At 51.6% G+C, this 11,578-nt stretch overlaps 1 protein-coding gene across 1 annotated transcript in view; it reads right to left on the bottom strand.

Moving 5' to 3' along the window:
- Positions 1-1,410: 1,410 nt before the first annotated feature.
- CCN5 (cellular communication network factor 5) overlaps positions 1,411-11,578 on the bottom strand; it is a 57,242-nt gene continuing 47,074 nt past the window's right edge. The window contains exons 4-6 of the mRNA XM_027622368.1: positions 9,585-9,801; positions 4,166-4,420; positions 1,411-2,435 (exon numbers count right to left, since the gene is read on the bottom strand). Of these exons, the coding sequence (XP_027478169.1) occupies positions 2,215-2,435; positions 4,166-4,420; positions 9,585-9,801 (693 nt within the window). The 3' untranslated portion in view covers positions 1,411-2,214. The remainder of the gene's footprint in view (positions 2,436-4,165; positions 4,421-9,584; positions 9,802-11,578) is intronic.

The following is an 11,578-nucleotide window of genomic DNA, read 5'->3' as shown; positions in this document are numbered from 1 at the left end:
AGATCACACTAGGAAACAGCAGAGCAAAGACCGGGCAGGTGGCTGAGCCCACTCTGTGTAGCTCTCTTCACAGCTGCTCAGTAGTTGGGTGTAGAGAGGGCCTTGCAGCCAGCTGCCCCGGGGTCCAGCACCACAACCCCAGGACAACTCATTCATTGCTCCGTCTCAGTTTACCCATCTCTAAAATGGGAATATCAGTAGCACCTTCCTTTAGGGGTGTCCCAAGAGCAACATGTAGTTGTGGGTAAAGCCCCTGGCAGCAAAGGCCCCACATGCAGGCATCATTCAATGTAGGTCCGTTGCCCTCATCCTGGCTGTTACTGTTTCTAGAGATATTACGTGAACTTTTCCCGGCAGTGTGTTCAGCGTTTACCCTTGCGGAGCCTGACCCACTGAAACTCTCAGCCTGTGAAAGACCATCAACCCAGGCTTGAGTCAGGTCACCTTGGCGTGGGCTAAATTCCCTCCCCAGCTGCAGACCAGCTTTTGGACAGATCACTTTCGCAAGCAGTCTCCTCCTCTGTGAACTGAAGTTAATTCTATTTTGTGAAGATAAGGTAGCTCGATGCTGCCTGTGATTTGCCATCTGGGGTTTGGGGAGGAGGTGGTACCTAAGCAAAGGCGGCTGTTCCAAGGGGCGTGTCTTGCCCATCGTGGGAGCTGGGGTCATCCTTTCCCTGCTCTGCTTTAGACCTCAGTGCCCCACACTCCCAGGCTCCCCTGCCTCTCACCTTCCCAGTGGGGTTGACCAATGGGAGGCACTACCAGAACCTGGGGGTAGGAGAGAGCAGAAGCCAGGTCTGCCTCCCCAGCTCTATGGGCTTTTTGTTAGGTCTGTAAGGCTGCACCTGCTCCTGCTGGAGGGACCTGCTGTGATTCCATCTTCCGCTGGCTGGTCCCGGCTTCTGGGCAAACCCTCCATCCCAACAGCTGGTACCAAGTGAAAGAAGCCATTCATAGAAGAACACCTACTGCATGAGTCTATTGATGTGAGGTTCGAGAACTGGCTATCCATCCTCTTTGGTGGTAAAACTCAGAACAGGGGTTGCCTCCAGGGGCGGAGGAGACAGCTGGGAAGGGGCCAAAGGAAACTTCCTGAGATTCTGGAAATGTTTGGTACCTTGATGGATTACACAGGTGTTCACGTTTGCAGAGACTTGGTAAACTGTATGTTAAGACCTGTGTGTTTCACTGTGTGTAAACCGTGCCTCAATCAAATTAGTTTAATAAGAAGAAATCCCTGTTTAAATACTGAGAGTGTTCTCCAATTTCCTGGTTGGAGTCTGATGAAAACACAGTTTTTATTTTTAAACATAACATGTAGATCACAGAGGAGGATGGAAAATTTATATGTAGGTTTAAAAAAAAACCAAAACAATAAGACATGAGACTTCAGACAGAATTTCACGCTTGGGTTGGTTTATTTCAGGCCACGTTCCCCAGTCCCCAGGGGCTATCCTTCATTCTCCCCTACTTTTCTCTGGTCTTAAATGTTGCAAAGCACCAACCTATATATAAAGTGTCTAGCTCAGCGCCTGGCACATTGCAGGTGCCTGAGAAAAGTTCATTCTTATTAATACAAGTTGGGTTTAAGGGATCACTCTCAGGCCTGTTTTCTGACTTTCTTCAAGACAGTGTGATTTCACCTTGTGATTTTCACATAGCACACAGCCTCTGAATTCTGCCCTGGATGGGGCAGGCTTTCTCAGACAGCATAAGCCTGACCTACAAGCTCTTGCACAGGCATGTATTCGGGGACGTTTTTATGTCACTCCAGGAAAGGAAGCAGGAGATTCAGAATATCTGCGTGCCCCTCTTCACCACACCCCCAGAAAAATAGCCAGTCCAGCCCAGCACCTGCCTCGGCCTAATGATTAAAGGACAGCTGGTTGCCCTATCTGCTGGAAAGCTTGCCTATTACACATGTTTGATAAAGGCTGTGTGGAGGGGCTGGGAATGGACCAGAAGACAATGGAAACCTTGGCCAGCCTAGGCTGTGAGGTAGAGGAAGGGGGACTGGGGCAGACATCCTGGCTCTATCTCAGTGTCCAGGTGGACCAGATGACTTGTGAACATTCTTGTCCTCTGGGGCCTGGATGTCGTTGCCCCAGCCAAGGGTGCGGGGAGGGGCCATCTGCCTTCTGCTCAGGGCCCAAGCACTGGCTTGCCTGCTGGGGAGGGCGGGCACGGAACCTCCAGATTCCCAGGCCTGCTCTAAAAGGCACTGTTCCACGGGCCACGGCCCCTGGCAGGTGGACAGGGCCTGGGCAGGCACAGGCGGCGCTGGGTCTCCAGTCGGCAGAGGCGGTTCTGGTTGGACACCCGAGTGGCCACGCCCAGCCCACAGGTGGTTGAGCAGGGGCCCCAGGCCGTGCTCCACTCTGGGCAGGGGGCACCAGGGGGTGGGGGAGCGACAAGGCGAGAAAACTGGGGTCCTGGGGGGGAAGAAAGAGAGGTCAGCACCGTGAGGTCAGGGTTTGGCAGCCAAGTCAACCCAGCTGCTATAGCAGTGCCATCTTGGTCATGTCACTTAACCTCTCTGGACCTCAGTTTCTTCCTATGTAAACTTCCTAATGGGCGATTGTTAGGGCTGAATAAAATAATAGAGGGGGCATGCTTAGCACTGTGCTGTAAGCACCTCGTTTGTGTCGGTTACTAGGCAACTATGATGGTGCTGGCCATGACGGTCCCCCAGTACGTGGCAGCTTTCTCATCTCCGCACCCCATGGCATCTTCCAGAAAGGAGGTTGTGGCCTGTGTGTAGAGGTGCTGGCACCCGGTGGCAAAGCTGCTAGAGTTTCTGAGGCTGTACCTGGAACAAGATGGGGGGTTCAGCACCATCTAGCTTCTCCTCCTCCTGAAATCTTATTCTGCTCTCTTACTATTGTGGTGTCCTTTCTTCTGGTCCTTATTAACCAAATGGTTCCCAACTGGGGGCGACTTTGCCCTCCCCCGGGGACATTTGGTAATGTCCAGAGACATCGTGGTGGTCGCGACGGGGAGCGAGGCTACTGGAATCCAGCAGGGACGCTGCTAAACACCTTACAGTGCACAGGGCAGCTCCCGTACGAAAGCATCACCCAGCCCCAGTGTCACTGGTGCCGAGGTTGAGAAAGCCTGCGTGACATGCACCTGTGTGCAGGGTGTCTGCACACACACACACACGGACACACATGATGGAGATCGGATATGCATCTGCAGTGTCCTATCCCGCTTTGGCATTCTCCTGTGTATTTAAGTGGGTGTGTCCCATTCCATCGTGGGGATAATGACAGCCACCAAGGATAGAGTGCTGTGTGCGAGGCACTGCCGTAACTGCTTTCCTTGGATTTACTCATCCAGTCTTCACAACAACTCTGCAAGGTGGACGCCCTTACTCTCATCTTACAGTTGGAGGAACTGAGGCACAGAGAAGTTAAGCAACTTTCTCAGAGTCACACAGCTAGGAAATAGCAAAGCTGGGCTTAGAACCCTGGGCAGACTCCATGCTGAACCCACCATGCTTTACTCTCAGGTGGCACCATCATCCATGGCCCAATGCCTTCTTTTCAGATGCCTTTCTTTAAAAAGACCATGTTCCTATAATTATAATAACCCAGTGATGTAACAATAACAAATTCTCTAAAACTAAAGAATTTATAGCAAGAGGTAACTATCTTTCCTCCACCTCTGCCCACCCCTAAACCCACATCTCAGAGGCAACCCCCCTCGCCTGGTTCCTCTTTGGATAAGCCCAAACAACTACATATTAATATATTATGTAATATTTAAATGATATAAATGTATTACTAATACATATCAATATATTATAACTACAATAACAGTATATGTCATAATAGTATACCTCTGCTATGAAATGTGAGCATTTGATTCAAGTATCCTAGCTCTCCTTTCCCTTCCCCGCTCTGCCACCAATTTTTAGTTTCTATTTTTTATGATTTAAAATTATTTACTTGTTGTTTGTCAGTTTTAAAGAGGTCTTGTGACGCCCCACTCGGCTTTCCCAGTCTCCTCAGCCACCAGCCCCTCCCAGCTGCGGGCAGGGAAACCTGTGCTTTGACAGGTCCCGGCTCCGGAGAAGCCCCGCCTCCGCCCCGCCCCCGGGGGCTTTGACAGGTCCCGGCTCCGGAGAAGCCCCGCCTCCGCCCCGCCCCCCTGCACGCACCTTGGGCTGGGAGGGGCTGGACGCCCAGCTCCCCTCGCTGGTCGCACAGCCACTCAGGGCAGCACTTGCCAGGGACCTCAACCCTCCTGGGGTGCGGGCAGTCCCAGCTGGGCAGCCGGACGTCCTCAGTGCACAGGGGCACACAGGTGAAGCCGCCGTCCTGACAGTGGCAGAGAATCCTGCAGTGGGGTTGGAAGGTCTCCCCATCCCGGTACAGGCGGCCATTCACCTCGCAGCTCCCATCATCCTCTCCCCCTGCAGAGGAGAAACCGGACCCCCATCCTTGACCCCCAACTTTTCCCTGGGCAAGACCATGCCAGCCACATCCTCCACCCGGTCTCCCTGCAGAGGCTGGCCCCGATCCTGCTGGGGACCAGGGCCCCTAAGCGTCTGCGCACTGCCTGGGGCCTCCGGCCCGTCCCCACTGCCGACCTGCCTGGGCGCCTGCAGGAAGACAGCGTGGCATACCGCATCCTGGCACAGGGGCTGTGGGGACACGGGCCTGCTTGGAGCCCCCACTCTGCTCTTTATTAGCTATGCAGTTTGGCCAAGCGACTTCACTTCTTCTTGCCTCAGTTTCCTTATCTGCAACATGGGTTTTATAATGGGCACTTATTTCACAGGGCTGTGGTAGAGACTAGATGAAATGATGTATGTAATGAATCCAACATAAAAGAGACCTTCAATAGATCCCAGCTGCTCTGCTGTTACTATTAATATAATTAATTACTATATATTAATAATATATAACATATACACACGGAGAGTTCATGCAACACACTTTCATTGTGCTATGTTGTGGTCATCACTGTCCGGCCCAGGCTTACCTTGCTGGCTTTGTGACTTTGGATAAGTTACTTAACTTCTCTGAGTTGCCTTAACAATAGCCTTGATGAGAACAGCTGAGTACCTTCAGGTACAGATGGTAAGTCCCGTAACATTTAGCCCCACGCTAGGCATAGGGTAAGTACTCAAGAGACACTCTTCAGACGAAGCCCTTAAGATATGGGTGTTATTCCCACTTCCTCCACTGGACAAGCACTCCTTGAGGGCTGGGGCTGAGAGTGTTCAGGCTGGCACCCTCCCCCACTCCGCTCCCCCCTCCCCCCGTGCTGGCCCAGAGCATGGATGGACACACAGACCCTCAGGAAATGCCCTTTGAAAGAATGCCTCGTGCAAGGCCCAGCACAGAAGAGACATTAATGAAAGAGGTTCTGATTTCTTATAGTTCCAGAGATACGTAGTGTGCCCCTCCAGGGTGCCAACTGCTGGGCTCCTAGACAGGACTAAGACACAGTCCTTGTCTTGAGAGATGGAGGGCCAGGCAGGGGACAGATGTGAAAGTCACCATCTGCAAGACAGAATGAAAAGCCATGGAGAGGCCTGGGTGAGCCTCCCGGAGAAGGGCAGAACAAGGAGGTCCTCTTTCAGAGGTCCTGGAGACGCAGGGTGGCGGGGGCGGGGGGGGGGGGGGGCAGTTCGGTTGGGTCTGGGAAGGATTTGCCTGAAAGCAGGTTTTCCCGGGTCTTCAGAGAAAAACCTCCAACAGGCCCATACCCACGCAGAAATTTGGGACCTGCACAGATGTGGACGCCAGCCCCTGTTCCCACTTGCTAACTGTGGGGCCTGGGGGGCAGGTCACTGCACTTCTCTGAGCCACCGGACCCGGCTCCCAGGGCCACTGGGGGATTAAAGGAACTACTGTTAAAGCATTTCGCCGCAAGTCTGGAGCATAGCGATGCTCAGTGAACGGGAGTGGGGGATGTTGTTCCTCGGGGGAGGACAGAACCAGAGCCAGCCCTCTCCCTGCTCCTTCCAGGCCACAGCCCTCTGACGCCAAATCCCTGACCTTTGGCCTGGATCATGTGGCCCCTGGTTTCCTGGAAACTAGGGGCAGCTGCACCTTAATCCTGAGGGGTCTCCCAGCAGACTTCTGGGACCACAGGCCTGGGGCCTCCTGGTCCAGGAGGGCCTGGTAAACAGAGGGATTTTTTCGGAAAGTCCACTGGAGGGGTGATAATTTTAGCAAGGTTTCCTGGCTCCTCTCCTGGTCTTCCAGCTCAGGGCTGGCTGGGGGTGGGGCTGATGAGCCCTGGGCAGCCATCCCCATCCCCCGCCCTGGGGTCTGTGTGCACCTTTGTGCCTGGTCCCAAACACCAGGAGGCGGCTCCAAACCTACTCACTCTTCAGTCCGCCACTCCCTCTCCCCCGCCAACCATATACACATATAGTTGCCAAAATCCTACTTCCTCTTCCAGGTCCTTCCAATGCCCCCTTGTCCAGCAAGCTCCCTCAAATAACTTCAGAGCCCAGTCTAGGCATCTGGTGATCTCTGCGTCCTCTCTCCCTCTGAGAGTCCCTTGTAGAAGGAACAACAGAGGATTTTTTTTTTCCCCACCTTTAGCCACTTGCACACTGTGCGAACTTAGGCAGGTGATTTCTCCCCTCTGAACCCCCGTTCCTGCATCTGCAAAATCAGTTTAATAATAGGACCTACCTCATTATTGAGGGTAAAAAGAAATCACGTGTGTAAAGGGCGTGCCCACAGGACATGCTCCCTGAATGATACCTGTTACTGCTAGGCTCTCCAGAGCTCTTACTATGATTCATTCATTCGGTCCTTATTTACTGGGGGCCTACTATGTGCCAGGCAGTGTTCTAGGGATTCATGATAGATACAGCAATGACTAAAACAGGCCAAAATCCTGCCCTCATTGGAACTTTCACTCTAGTGGAAATAAACACTATAAACAAGTAAAGTCTATGACGTCCAATGGTGATTAGAGCTAGAAAAATAATGGAGGGCAGGGTTCAAGAGAGGGGTGTTGAATGTTGAATATGGTGATCAGGGAAGGCCACCCCGAGAAGGTGATTTTTGAGAAAGATGAGAAGGAGATGCAGAGCTTGCCATGCAGATATCTGGGGGGAAAGAACACTGGTAGAGCAAACAGCCAGTGCAAAGGCCCTGAGGTAGGAGCCCCCTCGGGTATTTAAGGCACAAAATAGGCCAGCATGGCTGAAGCAGAGAGCAGGAAGGAGAGAGGGAGTTAGGCAGGGTCAGAGAGAAAACAGGAGCAAGACCCTGCGGGGCCTTGTAGCCACTGAGAGGACTGGCTTTTACTCGGAGCCAGTGGGAAGCTGTTGGAGGCCTTGAGGAGGAGGAGGGATGTGATCTGATGTCTGTATTGAAAGGGCCCCTGTCGCCGCTGTGTTGGGAACAGAGTAGGGGGCAAAGGACGGAAGTGGGAAGACCGTTATGGGGCTAATGCAACATCTAGTGTGTGATGACGAGGCTCAGACCAGGCTGGTAGCAGTGGATGGACTGAGGAGGGACTAGAATTTCAGGTTCTAGAATATTTTGAAGACTTTGCTGGCGGGCAATATTGGGGTGTGCCAAACAAGAGATGTGAAGAATGACTGTGGTTTTGAACTCAAGCCACAGGGAGGGTGGAGATGCCCTTGGCTGAGTTGGGGAGGCTGCATGCTTGGGGTGTGGGGGTTCAGGAACCTACGGAGGACACACACACAGCTTGGAGTGCACTGTCAGAGGTCCACCCAATTAGGAATTGAGAAGAAAGTTTGGGGCAGCAGATTCCCTCCAGAGCTAAGACCTAGACTCTGCCTCTGTGAGGTCTCACCTGTGGGGTTCACCAGCCTCCAGATCTGGCTCATGAGCACCCACTGTGTTGCCTGACCAGGGCTGGGAGTTGTAGGAAGAAGCAAAGACCAGGTACATTTTTGACCTCCAGCTGTCTGAAGTCTGAATCAAGATGGAATAAGAAAAGCCCCTTAATAAACTTAGTGACAGTGACAGCCAACATGAACTCATCACATGCTGAGTGTCAGGCAGTAGAGTGATGGAAATGAAGATTGTGGAGCCAGCTCCCTCAGCTCAAATCCCAGCTCAGCCACTTATGAGCTGTGTGACCTTGGGCAAATTGCCTAACCTCTCTGTGCCTCCTTTTTTTTTCCATTTATAAAATGCGGATGACATTAGTACCAACCTCATATGGTTGTTGTGAGATTAAATGAGGTGATATTTGTGAGTGCCTGGCACATAGTTAAGTGCTATGCAAGTGTTCAATAAATAAAGTTCAGCCAAATGCTTTGTATGTGTCCTGGCTCGTTGAAACAACAGCCTGGGAAGATAAGAGTTACTTATCTCATTTTTTCCCTAGATACATTTTTATTAGCAATCATCTATGAGTTTATAAAATAAATCACTATTTTCTCATGATTATACTCCCCTGATTTAAAAAAAAAAGCATTTAACAAGGGTTTAGTATTGATAACTTTATGTCTATTAGTCTTGTTGTTTTTTTAACCTTGTTTTTTTTCTATAAGTGGACTCATTATCAATGATTCATGAGCCCTTATCTCTCTTGTTCTTTTTTTTAAAGTGATACATGCAAATAGATGAAAGACGTAGATTGCTCTACAAGACTTATTTAAAAAAAAAAAAAGAACACCATCACATTTTTGTTTTTCCCTAAAGTAGTGGTTCTCTGTTGGAGATGATTTTGTTTCCCAGGGGACATTTGTCTAAGACAGATTGTCACGACTCGTAGGTGAGGGACATGCTAGTGGCATTCAGTGAGTAAGGGCCAGGGATGCTGCTGAAGGTCCTACCAAGTACAGGACAGTCGCCCCTCCCCAGCAAAGAATGATACCAAAGAATTATCTGGCCAAAAAGCAAAGTTGAGAAACTCTGATCTAAAGCATCAGAGGGCACCAAGGCTTGGAATGGTGGGAGATGTAACACACTCAAGGTCACTAGTAAATGACAAACTCAGGATCCAAACTCTGGTCCAAGGGCTCCCAATCCAGGAGGAAGACAGAACGAAATGTTGCTTCAGAACCTGTGTGACCTGGTCCCAAGCTGTGTAACAGTAATCATGCCAGTTAATATTACCAAGCCTCAGTTTGCTCATCTGTGAGTCTGAAAGGACTTACCTCAGAGGATCCTTGTGAGGATTATGTGATTTATGCAAGGATCGTGTGGTAAGTTTCAGCATACTGCCTGAGACCTATTACTCCATGCCCTCCCTAAATAAACGGTTGTACTTTTATTTTCTCAGAAGTGTTGTGAAGGTCCTGAGAAAGGATAGTGATTCCTGGTTTGAGGAATCTGGGAGGACTTCTCGGGGGAGAAGCGTTTGAGCTTGGCTTTGACAGTTGGTTGTAATTTGGACAGGTAGGAATGGGGGGATGCCGCTCAGGTGGGGGGCATAGTCGGAGCAAAGGCAAGAGGGGAGGGGCAGGGGGAGGGCCTCGGGAAACGTGCGTCCCCAGATTTGGCTGGAATGGATGGTGTACCTGCACTGAGGAGGTAGGGAGGGAAGAGCTTCTCTTTGACTCGGGACCCCTCAGGCTTGACCCTCGCAAACACACCCACCATCGGTCCCGCAAACCTGCTTACAGAGGCACACGGCCCCACGGCCACCAGGGCCCGCCCTGGGCTGGCAGACCAGGCCCTGGCTGGGGTCGCAGACGTGGAGATGGTCGCAAGGCTCCCCCAGCCGCCGTGCGCACACCTGACAGCAGCTGCAGCCGTCCAGCACCAGGGGCACCCCCAGTGGGCATCGGGGTGGTGGCCAGCGGCAGGCACACGGCGTCGGGCACAGCTGGGCACACACCTGCAGAAACAGAGCATGTCACTTGGTCATTCAAGGTGGGCAGTGAGGGGTCCATGCTTTGGCCCCCGGGTCACACAGACCTGGCCTTGGACCCTTGTGGTCATGAGCAAGGACTTTGGCCTACAGTTGCAGTCCTGACTCTGCTCCTTATTAGCTGAGTGACCTTGGGCAAGTTACTTAAGCTCTCCAAGCCTCAGTTTCTTCATCTGTGAAAAGGGGGCATTAGTAATATTTAACTCGGATGATTGTTTTCAGGAGTACGTAAAATGATGCATGTTAAACCCTGAGCACATAGCCTGGCATGCAGTAGATGCTCCGTGCATTTAGCCATGATGATCACCATAGGGAATTACAAGGAATGACTAAGGCCCTGCCCTCTAGAAGCTTACAGAAAGGCAAAAGCAACAAAACAAAGGATTACAATGGCAGGGTACTGTACATTTTCTAGAATGTAGACTGCGAATATTTATCTTGACAGCTGAATAAATCAAACAGTATCATAAATGCTTTTGATCTTGGAACAATCCAGAATATGTTTCTGGATACATATCAAATCAGCCAGGAAACTTGGTAAAATACTAATTCCCAGGCCTCCCCTGGGACTTACCAAATAGAACTTCCAGAGGCAGAGCCCTGGAATCTGTATTTTTATCGGGCTGTCCAGGGGCTTCTGATATATAGCTAGGATTTTGACACCTCTGCTCCAGTTCTAACCCCCATGCCCCTGCCAGGGAGAGATGGGGGAAACTGAGCTCCAGAGAGAGAAAGCGTCTTGCCAAAAGTCACAGCATGTTAGCTGCAGAGCTGGGAGCCCGCTTCCTCCTCAAGGATCCTGTTAATAGGGAAAAGCCTGAGCCAGGGACCCACCCCCCAGGGACAGGGTCAAGGTATTGACCCAAGTGTCCTGGTTGCTTCTCCACACTCAGGACAAAGAAACAAACAAACCAGAAACCAGATGCCATCGTCTTCCCATATGTCCATCTGAAGGTGGGGACCCAGAGGCAGGCATAATTCAAGATAGCCGGGTAGTTTCCGGTAGCCCCCTTGGTAAGGGACCAATCTTTAGTTCAGTAGGATCCTTGGAGGACCAGAGGGTTTTAGCTGGAGGATGGAAGACTTACAGTTTACAAAAATGGAATGAATCACCTCCTAACTTCTGTGTGGCCCCAAAGCAGGCAATGACCCCTTTGCCCTAGTGCCTACTTTGTCCCACCCCGAGGACCCCCCAGTCCTGCAAACCTGCGTTCAGTGGCCTGCAGCTTGCACCCTGGCCACCAGAGGCCGCCCCACACGGGCCAACCAGCCCTGGTTGGGGGGAAGGGGGACTCCAGGCTGGGAGGTAGTGAGGCAGGTGGGCAGCTCTGTGCCCAGGGCCTCACAGGGGAGCGAGTTGCCATCTCTGTAGGAATTCCAAGCCAGAGACTGGGTGATACCAGAGAGATTCTAGAGATAATGGCCTAGCCTTGCCCCTCAAAGCCTGGTCCAGACAGCAGCATCAGCCTCACCTGGAAGTCTGAAGCAGCATCTAGGGCCCCTCTTTATAAATCCAATGCTGCATTGTAATATGTCTGGAAATGATTCTCACGGAATCGGCCTGAGGAGCAATCAGCCGGACTTTGGGGTTCCCTTGCAAATCAGAGGTTGGGGTCCCTTGGTTAGTGAGAAGTGAGGATCCTGACCAGAACTGGCTCTTGGGTCCCTTCCACCCGAAAGTAGGGGTGTCAGGCCACAGGCCTTTTGCTTTGTACCAGGGTTCCCACCCTGGGTTTTCTATGGG

This window comes from Zalophus californianus, chromosome 8 (assembly GCF_009762305.2).
Source record: "Zalophus californianus isolate mZalCal1 chromosome 8, mZalCal1.pri.v2, whole genome shotgun sequence".
NCBI classification, from domain to species: domain Eukaryota; kingdom Metazoa; phylum Chordata; class Mammalia; order Carnivora; family Otariidae; genus Zalophus; species Zalophus californianus.
The sequence above is the reverse complement of the archived record's forward strand: the minus strand, read 5'-3'. Positions and strand labels throughout refer to the sequence as shown.